This window comes from Penicillium hordei (assembly GCF_028827395.1).
Source record: "Penicillium hordei strain IBT 12815 chromosome Unknown utg000002l_segment0_segment0, whole genome shotgun sequence".
NCBI lineage: Eukaryota > Fungi > Ascomycota > Eurotiomycetes > Eurotiales > Aspergillaceae > Penicillium > Penicillium hordei.
Window position 1 is genome coordinate 2,511,310 of NW_026623143.1, and position 13,993 is coordinate 2,525,302.

Sequence of the window (13,993 nt, forward strand, 5' to 3'; positions counted from 1 at the left end):
TTGCACCTGGCTAACTGCACCTAGCTGACTGCGCCTGTCTGAGCCTCAACCACTTAGCAATCTCGGACAATATAAGCGACCAAAAACATCCGTTCCCATCCCGAGATCCCATCATGATGTGAATATAATAACGTACATACAACAGGAGATCACGTCACTGTTATCAAGTTGGCGCTTGGGCCATCAAGTAAAGTGTGGGACCTTGGAAAAGGTTTGGGTAAAAAGTTGTACGGAGCACTAGTTATGAACGATGACCCTGGATAGAGTACGGAGACTCCGTACGGAGTAGCCAGTATCAACATAACCATAACGGAAAGGACAGATGTACAACAATTGTGCTCTTAGAGGCAAAGAGAGCGGAAATGATCAAAGACGATCGCCCTGGCACCCAGCCGCGTCAACCAGTCAAAATTAGCCGGAGGGGCAAATGAGGCCAACGCCCCCCCACCGACACGCGTCCTTATTGACGACGTCCTACCATCTGTAATGCCGGGATTGGTATCCCATATGTAATATGTAATGTACAGGTGGATATTCAACTAATCTACAACATTTCATGAGACATTCCTATAACTCGAGGCTGCTCCGCAATTTGCACAGATATCTTTACATCAGACGAGAAGTTCCTGTGGAGAAAAAAAAGGGGACCCTGAAATGAAGCTTATCGGGTCACGTATTTTAAGTGGCGATAGCATTTCCTCGCCCATGGATTTCCTCACAGCCAGGTGGGCCGGGATCGACAACATTTAAAATGGTCTCTCGGTAATCTCTGTTTTGATCTTGTTTCATCATTCTATATATGATGTATATTATATAATGTACGGGGGATATATGAATTTGATTGAAGGTTCCCGGAGACTATACACTGTCTCAGTTACAATGTGCGGAGTACATCAATGTATATACGGGAGTACTTGGTACATCGACGTACTCCGTACAATAGTGAAGGTACCTGAACTGTGGAGAATCATCCACTTCTGTCTAGGCCTATAGCCATGGCATTTACTACGGTACGAATAGTTACGTACTAATAAGGGCACGCGTCTTGTCAGGGTTGCTTATACAAGCCTCCAAGGGGAACCTAGGTACTCCTATCATACCTCTTTACATGTGTGCCCAGTGTATCAGATTAAAAAAGCCATGTCAGCACTTACGAATCCCCTGGGGCATAACTAACACAATGTGGTTGCACGAAACAACTGCTTACATAATGCAAAATATACCGGTCATTTCGATAGCATTTTAAGCTTGAATGGTCGTCTTGGCGTTGCTGTCACAGCGTCAAAAAGGGGGATTCTGTGCCCAAGGGTCTTACCATAGTCTGTGCTGTAAAAAGAGCATTTAGTGCTTTTTTTTTGCGTCGAGTTTTGCCATATTGGGTTTGGTAATACGCCTCTGATATTTTCCTTCATATTATATGTATACAAAGTAGAAGGGACCTTCTACCATCCATCTAAATATTCGAGATCCCTGGGTCACGTCTAGACTCATTTCCGAGCACAATGCTCATCATCACAATATATGTATCTTACCGCCACTGGAACCTACTGAATCCTCAAGTGCCTGGGAATTTTGCCACCTGAATAGCATAGTTCTTCCAATGTTCTATAATTGTAAAATAGAATGTTCGTGGCCAATAAGTTACTTCTAAGCTCAGAACGGCCCACATCCAAGGCTTTCTAGAAGGTACCTAGGTATAAATTGGCCTGTACGAGGATTCGGTTTCATCTGATTCTTCAGATAACTCGCAAGATAACAGTCACTGTTTCTTCCTCGCCTAGTTCCCGCGCTAGATCCAGAGCACTTTGACCATCGTTGTTTACCAAGCTGGAATCCATGCCGGCTTTACGTAACTCCTTGATCGTTTCATCGGCCATCTCTTCAGGCCCACTCAGCACTGCTAGGTGCAATGCTGTATTGCCATCATTATTCTTTGCAATAAAATCCGTCAGGCCACCCGCCGCCAGCATATGGACTCCCCATGAAAATCCGGCTCGTGCAGCCATATGTAGAGGCGTTTCACCGTTGCTGTCTTTCGAATCAGGATCAGAGCCGGCTTCAAGCAGGATCTCAAACGCATCTTCGGCAACGTCACAGAAAGGAGCACATGCCATGTGAAGTGGAGTTTGACCAAATGAATCTCTCGACATGGGGTCAGCTCCTCGATTGAGGAGGAGTCTGATTGTCCGCTCACAGTTCTGGAATGCTGCTTGATGCAGCACAGTGCGACCAAGAGAGTCTCTAGAATCCACCTTCGATTCCCCTTCTAGGAGCCATTCCACTACATTTTCGCAATCGTGAGACTCACCGCCATCCCAGTCACCAGGGTACCGGTTGTATCGCCATCTGTTTTGGTGACGAATTGTGTAGCCGTCCGCCCAGTCAACGATGTGCGACGGCAGAAGTGCGTACTCTCTAGCATGACCATACTCCAGTCTGCATAGTATTCGCAGCGTCAGAGCCAGTGATAGCGCCCACCTCGAGAAAGTTCTGCACGGTTTTCGATCGCTCGTTTTCCACGGCCCAGAGGAACCCAAGTTTGTCGGCCTTTATAGTAGCATAGATATAGAGTTGCTGGTTGAGCACGGCATAGCAACGATGATTTGTTTGGGCAAAAGCATTGATGTCATTCAATTACCTCAAATGGTCTACAATGGCTATCAGGATTTCGTTTGGCAAGCCAAGGAGAGCCATGATATTATGAAAGCCACGACTGCGAGCTGTCGAATTGAAACGGAAGTGACAGGATAAAATTAGCAGATATTGAAATTGGAGGGGCTAAAAGCTGCCAAGGCTGGCCATCTTAATCCCTGTGTTCAAGCAGTAGCTTGCCGATGGAAGTTGTAATTTGAGAGAATTTATTTTTAATCATTGAGATACTTGATATATAAACGAGAGCGAAATTTCAATGAATACTATATAATAACTATCGAGGAAAAAGAACGGCGGTCAAAGACACCATCACTTCGCAAGTCTTCCATGACTCTTCATCATAGCAGTCGACCCTTTGGCGCATTGATCGGCATCCTGGTTGTTAAATAGGCGCATTGATCTTCGGAAAGGTAGTGATGCACAATGAATGATCTCCGTGGAGAAAAAGTAAGGAGAGAAAAAGAAGGAGCGAACAACCTACTACAGGTGCTATCTCCATGATGGGCCTGGAGCTACCAAACAAAGTCGTCAAGCAGATAATGGACTTTTTTCCTACATACATATGTATGTAATCTTTGATTGGTCATACTTGATGCTGCAAAGAACATCCACCTTCACACTCAGCCCACCACCACCGGGATTTCCTCGCCAGGATTAAGCCAGCAAACCTTATGCGACACCTTTTCCTCGTCAAAGACCACCGCCAGATCCGCTTTATGCTCAGTGAAATGTTCCCATGACTCAAAGTGGATAGGAACCATTCGATCAACATTTAGCACGCGCATCAAATGAGCAGCTTGCTTACCATCGAGAGTAATTTGCAGAATACCGTTAGGGTGCTCGAAAAGCGCATTTCCTAGATTCAAGACTGCAACGGAAACATGCCACTTGTTCTTGATCTGCGCCAACTCATCGATCCACACGGTATCTCCAGAGAAGTACACCACATTGGGTAGACCGGCCTCGTTAATGCCGAAGGTGTCGCACTCGACAATGAATCCCGTCACCTCTCCACCGGGGAAGTGCTTGCATGGGGTGCCGGTAATGCGGAAGTCTTTGCCTCCAAGTCTTGCGGAGACGGTTTGCCAAGGGCGAAGGCCGATGACGCCAGGGCGTGGCTGGAGGTTGTGCGCGCCATCAGGTGTGGTGAAGACATGGCGGCCGTCGAGTAACTGGCGGCCCAGAGGATCGAGATTGTCGATGTGGTCTTCGTGGCTCAGCAAGACCGCATCGATGGGTGGGATGTCGTGCAATTCGAGGGCTGGCCCTTCGAAGCTGCGTAGAGTCGTTGCTGGAGGCTGACCCTTGAAGCCGAACTCCACAAGGTTGGAGGCCTTGGACCAGCCGTCGTAGATGTATTCAGAGCCCGCAGGACAGAATACAGGATCGGTGAGGAACCGCACACCGTCAATGTTGATGATCGCCGTGGCAGTCGTGATGTGGGTGATGGAAACATTGCCTTTGAATGTGGACATAACGCCGTTTGATTGATGGGGGGTTTTTGTTTACTTAGAGAGATTGAATTGATACAATGAATAACTGGAAAATGGTGATGTAAAATGTAGAACAGCAGTGTTTTTGGAGACTTATATAGTTTGCCATTCCTGGACCCATTCTTGATCCCACCATGGAGGACATGACAAACCGTCACATATGTGTCAACTCCTTCAAGTACATCCTTGATGATAAATGAACAGTGGAGAGCAATGTAAAACATCAATATAAAGCCTTCGCATCAACAATAGGTTTGAAATACAGCGCTCCAAGGCTCATCTTTCACAGTCATCATCCCAATATTTCACAATTCATCCCACCCAATCCCACCCAATCCCACCGCGTAATAATGGATCCCACGAGTGTTTCAAATCATCGATACTTGCTGTCATCCCTCGGCAACAACTTGACTTATTGACGAGCATTTCAATGTCAGCCAGGCATACTCGAATTGGAGAGGTTTCGGTAGTCCATGTGCCTGAAAAGATTAATGAAAATGTTAGATATCTTATATCTTGCGGAAGAACTTAAAATATCTTTATTTAGATTGTTTCGTGATTCACATTGTTTATGGCTAGCTAAAACATATTATTAAGTTGGTGCTTTAAAGATTTTAGGACGAATAACCCTTCTAAGTGATAGGATGTTGGATAACATGTGTTTTACTGAAACCATAACTGAAAAAAGGGCTGCAAATCCTCTAATCTAGCTGAGTATTCTGGAATTCTAAAAAAAACATATAATTATACAAAATAATACCTAGAGTAGAGATTAGGTATCTAGTAGGCTATATTTTAAAAGGCCTACATAAGATTTAGTGTCTAATAATCATGGAAGTTTGAACTTGCTAGTACACGGGAGAATCCGCTGGTTTTGTGAGAGATATTGGGGATGCTGTCGAGGCCATACGTGAGTGGGCCGGTGGGCTTTCTTTGGCCTGGGCAGCCCACCGGGCCCTTAATGCAATAAATGTGGAACTAGGTCAAATGAATGATCAGAGGAGGAAATCGAATTATCATCACTAACCTGGGTGGTATGAATAATCAGATCAATAAGTCTCCGGAACTGCAAAGGCTACATTGCGAGGGCAGCTTGACCGTCTCTTACATTTTACCCTGGGGCCTTAATGTTTGGTTAATGCCATGGTAATCATAAACCCCTCCTTGATTACTTGTTATGTTGAAGGTACTGATATTGAAGCTACCAAATCTCCCTGGCATTCTAATGATGATTAAGCTCATGATAGCCCCGGGGTATAAAAATCCGGGCAATGATGACCTGTCTCTAATTGGTTACATGCAGGATCGGCACCCACTCGGTCCCCGGGTTCCCCGACATACCAAACACCGTTCAAGGCTGAACTATGAATCATCATATATGAATCATCAACATAGTGTGAATTATTTTTAGCCTTGGACCAGGGGGATAGCACCATCGAAATTGACTCTCAAGTTCTCAAAAAGCTGCTTTGATCCGTGTTCTTGAACTTCTATTTTCTGCTTCGTCTAAACGATTTGAATTGGTGACAACCTTTATCAATCTCAATTGGATTTTTCTTCTTGCCGACCGCTCAAAAAAATCAATATCTCGGAAACTGACTTAAACTCATCTTGGCATGATGTCGCCACGAGACAATCAGAACGAGGTCTTATCTGGCGGCAACGAGGCCAACATCAATGGGATATCAGAGCCACCGGAACGTAATAATGCAGATTATTACACAAACCAGTCGAAACATAACGGTGGCTGGCGGCATCTCGTGCGGAATTTCACACCGGCGTAGGTGTCTCGAGTGTAGGTTGTCGACTTTTGCTAACTCTTCGTGCTTAAGTTGGTTCTCGGTCAATATGGGCACCGGGATCACTTCTATTCTGCTCCACACTTTACCCTATAATGGCAAATGGTTATACTGGATATCAGTGGCGATATTTTGTTTGAATATACTACTTTTCGTTATTTTCTTCAACATCACCATCTTGCGATATGTCCTCTACCCGAAGATATTCTACCTCATGGTGACCCATCCCACGCAATCCCTTTTCCTTGGAACTCTCCCTATGGGATTTGCCACCATAATCAATATGATTTGCTATGTCTGTATACCAGTCTGGGGAGACTGGGCTGCTTACTTTGCCTGGGCTCTGTGGGTTGCAGATGTTGTTGTATCTATTGTGACATGCTTCGGGATACCATTTATTATGTATGGACATGCAAATCCTTCTCTTTAAGGTGTTATCAAGACTGACTCGCGTTCCAGGATGACTCGGACGTCTGACAGCAAGCTACAGGCGATGGGTGCCGCTTGGCTGCTTCCCATTGTGTCTTGTGTCGTTGCAGCGGCATCGGGATCTATTGTGGCTGATCTACTCCCAGATCCTCAGTATGCTCTAGGAACTATCATCGTGAGTTATGTGTTATGGGGTATTGGAGTACCCCTGGCAATGATGATCATTGTCATTTATTTGATGCGCCTCATGCTATACAAACTACCACAGAAAGCAGTGATTGTTAGCACATTCTTGCCTCTCGGCCCTCTTGGCCAAGGGGGATTTGGGTGAGTACCTTTCGAATGACCGGTGTGTGCAAGTCTCGCACTAATACCTTATTTTTTTCTGCAAAGAATTCAAAAGTTGGGGGCGGCTGCACAAAAGGTTTTCCCACTTACAGGAACGTTGAGATCCGGATCAGGCAATACGTTATACGACATCGGCTTCCTAATGGGTCTTCTCTTGTGGTCATTTGGTTGTATATGGCTGTTCTTTGCAGTGGCAGCTATTATTCGGTCGAAGAAACTTCCATTCAACCTCGGATGGTGGGCATTCACCTTCCCGCTCGGCGTCTTTACAACTTGCACCAACCAACTGGGCCAAGAAATGCCGTCCAGGTTCTTCAGAGTTCTGGGAACAGTAAGCTATTCTCACGCAATTATTTCATTGTCAAATGGCTAAATCATCCTAGGTACTATCTGTTTGTGTTCTATTGCTCTGGATTTTGGTATCGCTCTTCACACTGAAGGGCATTTTCAATCGTAGTCTATTTGTGGCACCCTGTTTGGGTGACCTCCAGGAGTATGAGCCAAAGAGGTCCCAGGAAGCGAAGCATGGATCAAGGGCGTAGTCCAAAGGCCGCCAACTTGTTAATCTAGACTAAGAATCAGCTTCTGCATATGTTGGACATAGTTATGAATGGCGAGACTTTGAAGCTTAGTAGAGCAAGAGGTTGACACCAAACTAGACAAAGAGAACCCACACAAACCCACAAATGGTACTAGATTATAAGGCCATCTTGAATGTCAGCATTGATTTGAGCCACGTAGCACTGTAGATGCCTTTGGAAGTGATCATATGACACACATCACTCAACTTACAATTAGTTGGCCCCAAAAGCAGCACTGAACGCCTAAAATTAGAATCACCTTATCTACCTTTTAAATCCTTTTGGGGTCATTTACAAACAGATTACATATGCTCGGCTACAGATCCACATAAATTGATCTAGTTGAGGAAAGCTGGAAAACACTGCAAATTAAAAGCCCACGCCCGGTTATGCTATGCCTCTTACAGTCTTCCTCTCCTTCCACCTATAGAGGGTTATATATAGCACACAATATCAACGTATTGTACTTTATGCTGGTTGTGTAGGGTGTACCTAGGTATAGATGGGCTGTAGTCTTGGGACATCCGAGATTGCCCAGGTAGGTGCCCACCGGGCCGTCCGTCCCGGGTCCATCTAACCGGGGCCCTGGGGCTCATATGATGCGTCGGAGATATACAGATACAAATTAAGCTGAATGTCTTTATACTTCAGTACTTCATTGTTATATATGTGGGGTAGGCTTTGCATTAAGTCTCTAAAATTTCATGTAATTCTTTGCCATAGCTTCACCACGTACCCCCGTTTCCGCAAGCCACTTTTGCCACTTGTGGATTAGCCCTAGATCTCACATGGAGCCAGCGTTTTCTCTTTACTAACATTTACTAACACTACCCAAATGGATCCCCCCAACCAGACAAGCACAAGTGCAACTGCATCAGTTGCGTGTCTTAATTGTCGCGAGAAACATCTCAAATGTGATGGCAAGCCGGAGGGATGTGACCGGTGTCGCGCTCTGTCACTCTTTTGTCACTTCGTTCCATCACGTCGCGGGCGGAGAGGACAACCGAGTCAATTTCCGTGCCTCGATACGTGGTACATCCCGAGCGTTGAAGAAACTTCCTTTCTCCCTGATGCCTCATTATCCCTCATGGCTTCGAGCGACCTTTCTCCATCATACATGACAGAGTCTCCACAGGGTTTACCACAAATGAGAATCCATTTGATAAAAGTATTCTACGAGTACTTTTACCCTGCGCATCCAATACTCCCACCCTTTGATCTCTGGGTTATGTCTTCACCACCTCAGTATCTCGTGAACATCGTCGAGTTCATTGGATTGCATCATGTTTCGGCTGGTCAAACTCTTGAGTGCTCGAACGACCTTTGGACGGCCACCGACAACGCTGAATTGGCGTTGGAAAAAGTGCAAGCATATGTTCTTTTGAGTATCCTATTCCATGGCCGTAAAGCCCCCGAATGCGCAAAGAAATGCGCAGGTTTTGCTATTGACTGTAGCCTCAGGCTCGGACTCCATTGCCGAGAGCTCTCGGATACTGTGGAGGTGCAGAGCACCGCTCGTGCAGAGAGCATGAGGCGGACATTGTGGGAGAGTTTCATCGTGGACACTCTTCTCGCTGCTGTGCAAGTTGGAGGCACTTTACAATTCAGCATAGGAACGCCTGACGTGTCTCTTCCATCTGAGGATGAGAAGTTTGTGGGCGGTCACTCTGGGGTCTTCTCCATATCCGCGAAGGACCTAGGCCACCGGGCATTCTCTGATGATGATCGCATCTCAGCACTTGCTTATCGTGTCGAGGCGACATTCATTCTCCGACACTGCCTCATCGCCTGCGAGACACATGCTTCTGAAGACACGTTGGAAATACTAGACTCAATGATCTCGGCTTGGTTCCACCGATGGCCCAGCGACCGCAGCACTATTCTCCAGATGGATGGAAAAGTGAATCAAATTGATTTCCAGTCGGCTATGATCATGCATTGCGCCTCTATTTACCTTCATTTCTCGAAGTCCTTCCTAGTCTCCTTCCTCCCAAATACCGGCGAGGTGTTTTGTTCCAGACCTCCACCTATATCATCACCGTCGCCGAATCCACAAATGCACACAGCCAAAATTGTCAACGCAGCCGTCGAACTGTCCAAGCTCGCTTCCCTTTCTACGTCTGTGACGAGTAATTCTCCCTTTTTTGCTTGCACTCTCGTCCTTAGCTCTATCATTCAGGTGACTGTTTTGTCTGCCCCTATCGGGCAGCCATTCGGGAAGCATTACTCATATTTGGCGTTGAACATAGGTGTTCTCAAAACGATGGGCAGAATATGGAACATTGCAGCCTCTTCTGTGGAAAATCTCCGAGCCACCACACGCGAGGTTGAGACGGCCTCAGCAGAGGCAGGCTACGAACTCGTTGGATCTATGTTTATCCCTGTCCTCAAAAAGTGATCGCTTCCCTTCCCACGATAATTCCCTCACTTAGCTAGCAAAATACCATCACATTACCTCACTGTAAAAACCGCAAATATTTGAAGTCTATAATATTAGAAATCCCAACTTTGCTGGTGAAGTTACAAGCCTAGAGGCGATGCACCTGTGGACGCCGAGAATGCCGTGGATCCGACCCACTAGTCGGCGAACTTGGCATTGCTAGTACAGTGAGGGCATCCTTAAGTCGTATGGGTCTATGGGGCTGTCTGATTTGTGGAATGGCCTAATTGGCTTGCAATATAGAACCAATTTGGAGTCAGCTATATGAATCTCAACAGACTAGTCAGTCGTTCACTCCTGCATATTTACTTACCATTTGAAGTGCTCTAGGCGAATGAAATGACATCAACCAACCATCAGTCGAAATGTAACGTCTTGATCAATTATTAATTTATATCATATTAAGTCCGTAAAGCTGTTTCAAAAAAAGTGTATTCAAAGGAAACTATTTTTCTAGCTCCAATTCTACAAGCGGCGATGCAGGATTGTCTCAGGATATGGTGCAAGTTTCTATATTCACAGAGAGTCGGTTAGATTTGAAAATACTCTTAATACCAAGTCCACCCAAGGTCTGGGAGCAAAGCAACAGGGAAAAGCGTGGTTAGCCAATAAGAAGGTTATATTGATTTTTATTCCCAAGATTGGCCATCAATGTTCGTTCAATAAAATTACGCGCCTAAGGCACATGTGTGAGTGTATGGCGAAGGACCCTTCCCTCAATATGTGCAAGTCTCATTGAATGTAAGCACTAGACTGACGGACCCTGCTGCCGAGTATATAGAATATCCACGGTAAAAAGGCGAACGCGACTGCCAGAAACCCAAGCAAGCTCGTGGCCCAGGGGTAACCAAGATTCCTGTACACTAAGAATTGTATGAGAAAGATGCTCAAAGAAAAGCACACGGGCGACATACTTGGAATTGTGAACAAGGGAAATGAGCCACCGACGAGGTATCGCAGTAGCCCATTGGCTGCCAGCGCCGATGCTCCGTATTTGGCACCGTATACATTGGTCAAGTAAAGCATTGTCGAAACCTAGTAATGGCATCGTCAGGAAAGCTGTAGTAATCAATGCGAATGGGTAGCCAACTCACAAAAACCAGAATGTTTGAGAAACCAAACAGACCTGTCGCTACAATGCTACTAATCCAATGGATCCCTGGCCGGGCAGTCCACGCAAACCAGAACAATGAAGCCGCCATCAGAGGACCTCCTATCATTGCGCCCCACAGCATTCGCTCTGGTGGTGGTGCGACGTTCTTGCACTTGAAAAGATGTCGCTTCAGAGTATAAGAATCAAGGAGGATCAAAACTATACCTCCAAGAACGCATCCCACAGCGATTCCAATCAACACCAGCCCACTTTCTCCGGGCGTAAAGTTGTACGTGGTGCTGAAAATCAGCGGAATACATGCTAAAAAGCAAAACAGTATAGAGAAGTTCAGAGACGAGTAGAGTGAGCAAAGTGTCACAATAGGCTCGCGTATAAGCATGTATAGCGGCCTTACTAGTGTGACTGTGGCCACAAAACGGACTCCAGCTAGGCCAGTTGGGATAGGGGCCGGCGGTATGGGCAATCCAAGATTCTTAGCCTTGCGACGCATCACAGGACCCGCATAAGTCTCCTGGGCTCCCAGCGCGAATATCCAGACACCTGCACCAAGGAACAAGGTAGTCCACAGCGACCATTGCCAGCTTTTGTATTGGGCGATCCAGCCACCTACCAGTTCGCCAAGCGCTGGCCCCAGGAATGCAATAGTCATGATCAAGACCACGCCGCGATTTGTGTCTACCCCAGTCCACATGTCCATTATAGTCCCTGCACCAACAGCCAGCGGCGCAGAGATCGTGATACCGGCCAATAGCCGGCAGATGGCAAGAGCCGCAAGGTTCTTCGCAAAACTGCCGCCCAGAATAAACAGCAACGCGATCGGGGTCACAAAGACATAGATAAATTTTCGACCAAATGTTTCACTTAGCGGCGCCGAGACTGCTGGACCAAATGCGAGACCGTAGACGTATAGTGTGAAGGGGAGCAGGGCGAGAGTGGTGCTAGTGTGGAAATCCTCTTGGGCGCTTTCATGAGATGGCGAATAAATCGCCAGCCCGAATGATCTGTGAAATGCCTCTTATATCAGCAGGATCATCATATACATGACAGAATGCTTGCCTACATCAAAAAACATAGTAAGGCAGGCACAGCAGTGTTGTAAAGCTTTTTGGCTGTCGGCCAATTCTTTGCATTATCAGGATCATTGGCCCAGTCTGATACAATGGTATCAGTTCGCGACTGCTCCATTGGCTCGGACATTATATCCTGATTTTTTCAAAGGGGACCTTGGGCTTAATCGCAAGGTGATATGTGTAGCAATCTATACAAAGAGTATCAAAATATTTATGCGAGCCTACGGATCAGTCGGATATCTTTCGGAGTTAAAACACACCTTCATTGAGTCTACCTCACATCCCGTGATCGGCGATCTTTTTGAATTTATTTAGACCCTACGTTGTTGGGATGTATAGTAAATGAGACGGCTGAAATGCCGAAATCCAGCGTGTTGGGAGTGGCCCACTAATTCGGCGACCTCCTGGGGCCAATGCTTGGCCCGATCCCATTCTACAGGGGAACAACTTGACAGAAATCTGGTGTACGGACAATGTATAGTAGAAATGACCGATGTTGAGAACTCGAGTTAATCCCGAAATGTGCATACAAAAACCAAGCTCGTTGGAAATCAACTTGATCTTCTCGTCGTATATACATGTAGCCTTATGTTTCCCTCAGAATAGTGGAAAAAAAAAAAAAAAAGAAATTCAATCTTCTGAATTACAACAATGTCTAACCAGACTAGAAGGATGACGAGCGAATAGAATTATCAATCAGATCCGTGGTATAAACCCAGGTTTAGGGCGCAGCATAGTTTGCTGGGTCATGCTGGCAATGAGAATACCATTCTCGTCCCACACTTGCCCCTCACTAAAAGCCCTGGCATTGTTTGCAACAGCAGTTCGCTGTTCTGAGATATGCCAATTCTTTAGGGTAATTTGTGGCCTGAATATCCGTAGAGCAAAATCTAAAGTGGCACAAGCACTTGCATCTAGCAACTCGTACCCGCTATGACCCGCAGGGATGTACGCAAGACCTCGATCCATGTAGAAAGCAAGAGCGGACAGCTCTTCAGCCTGACTTTCTAGCGGACCACGCACTCGAAATCTTTCGCTGGATACCACTGACGGAGCGGTCTCTGGAATTCGATCTGTATCGCCTTGAAGGAAGATTGGTTGAACATCCGTGAATTTCTCGATATACTTGTAAAGGCCATACCCATGGGGCGCAGAATTCTTCGTATTGTCCGACACTGGAGTCACAGAACTGCTAGCTTGGGGGAGAACGCTGTATGCGACCATAGATGCAGGTTCCTCGACATGGAAATCGGCCGATGCGACGAGGCATGCTCTCATCGAACCATCATCCGCTTCCTGGCTGACTCTTACGACTCGCGTCTGGAAGCTCCTGGTATCCCGTACATTTTGCACCTCGCAAATCAATTTGCGGTCTGTTGTGGCAGGACGGAGGAAGTGCCCACAAATGGAATATAAGTGATGAAGATGTGAGACAGTCTGGTATGTAGAATTCACCGCAATTGCCAACAAATTCCCTCCGAATGCAGTCGATGAGAGCTTGCCCATTCGTGTCGGATTGACAACAGAGCGATAGCAGCCAGGCCGTATAGCTTTAACGCCAATTTGGCGGTTGAGGGTAATGTCGGAGACGTCCATTGGCTGTCTATGACATGTTTGAGGGCTTGAAACAACAATATAAACCAAATATGAATCTATCCATAATTTGAAACATTTATGCTCTTTAAATAGGGAAGAGTCACGAATCATGAATATGCCGAGGTAGCAATGAACCTTCAAAGGCTTCGCGACTATTTTCTCAACCCTTGCTATTGTAATCATGAAATGATCTACGGGAGTTATTGAAAACTAGCCAAAATCGACGCTATCGTAATGCGCGTTAGGTTCGCTAAAATGATCCAACTGGTAGAGTTTCGGCAAGTTCAGTGCTCATTGATCATATTTTTATTGTGTCTATTGTGCGGACACTGCAATAAGGCCCTCTGACAAACTGCCTGAGGCCCATTCCCAGTATAGCCTACATGTTGCAAAGGCAGGTCACTGAATGATCAAATTCACCGAGGTATTTCTTGATTACAATAACTAGGTCATCACCCTCGGAAGATAAAG

The 13,993-nt window shown here is 46.1% G+C and overlaps 6 protein-coding genes across 6 annotated transcripts; 2 read left to right on the forward strand and 4 right to left on the reverse strand.

Moving 5' to 3' along the window:
* Positions 1-1,736: 1,736 nt before the first annotated feature.
* Positions 1,737-2,694, reverse strand: N7537_004248 (ankyrin repeat domain-containing protein; the record flags this gene model as incomplete). The annotated part of the gene is made up of 2 exons (XM_056895305.1): positions 1,737-2,436; positions 2,639-2,694. The coding sequence occupies 2 exons, from the start codon at positions 2,692-2,694 to the stop codon at positions 1,737-1,739; spliced, it is 756 nt and encodes a 251-aa protein (XP_056755053.1).
* A 578-nt stretch (positions 2,695-3,272) lies between these two features.
* Positions 3,273-4,127, reverse strand: N7537_004249 (MBL fold metallo-hydrolase; the record flags this gene model as incomplete). Its single annotated transcript, XM_056895306.1, has 1 exon — positions 3,273-4,127. One exon carries the CDS (start codon positions 4,125-4,127, stop codon positions 3,273-3,275), a length of 855 nt encoding a protein of 284 aa, XP_056755054.1.
* A 1,634-nt stretch (positions 4,128-5,761) lies between these two features.
* N7537_004250 (TDT family transporter) lies at positions 5,762-6,704 on the forward strand (the record flags this gene model as incomplete). Its single annotated transcript, XM_056895307.1, has 3 exons — positions 5,762-5,925; positions 5,978-6,346; positions 6,404-6,704. 3 exons carry the CDS (start codon positions 5,762-5,764, stop codon positions 6,702-6,704), a joined length of 834 nt encoding a protein of 277 aa, XP_056755055.1.
* A 1,745-nt stretch (positions 6,705-8,449) lies between these two features.
* On the forward strand, positions 8,450-9,700 carry N7537_004251 (fungal specific transcription factor domain-containing protein; the record flags this gene model as incomplete). The annotated part of the gene is made up of 1 exon (XM_056895308.1): positions 8,450-9,700. The coding sequence occupies one exon, from the start codon at positions 8,450-8,452 to the stop codon at positions 9,698-9,700; it is 1,251 nt and encodes a 416-aa protein (XP_056755056.1).
* Positions 9,701-10,474: 774 nt separating this feature from the next.
* On the reverse strand, positions 10,475-12,053 carry N7537_004252 (MFS transporter; the record flags this gene model as incomplete). Its single annotated transcript, XM_056895309.1, has 4 exons — positions 10,475-10,605; positions 10,657-10,777; positions 10,837-11,857; positions 11,917-12,053. The coding sequence occupies 4 exons, from the start codon at positions 12,051-12,053 to the stop codon at positions 10,475-10,477; spliced, it is 1,410 nt and encodes a 469-aa protein (XP_056755057.1).
* Positions 12,054-12,622: 569 nt separating this feature from the next.
* On the reverse strand, positions 12,623-13,522 carry N7537_004253 (thioesterase family protein; the record flags this gene model as incomplete). Its single annotated transcript, XM_056895310.1, has 1 exon — positions 12,623-13,522. One exon carries the CDS (start codon positions 13,520-13,522, stop codon positions 12,623-12,625), a length of 900 nt encoding a protein of 299 aa, XP_056755058.1.
* Between the last annotated feature and the right edge of the window lie 471 nt (positions 13,523-13,993).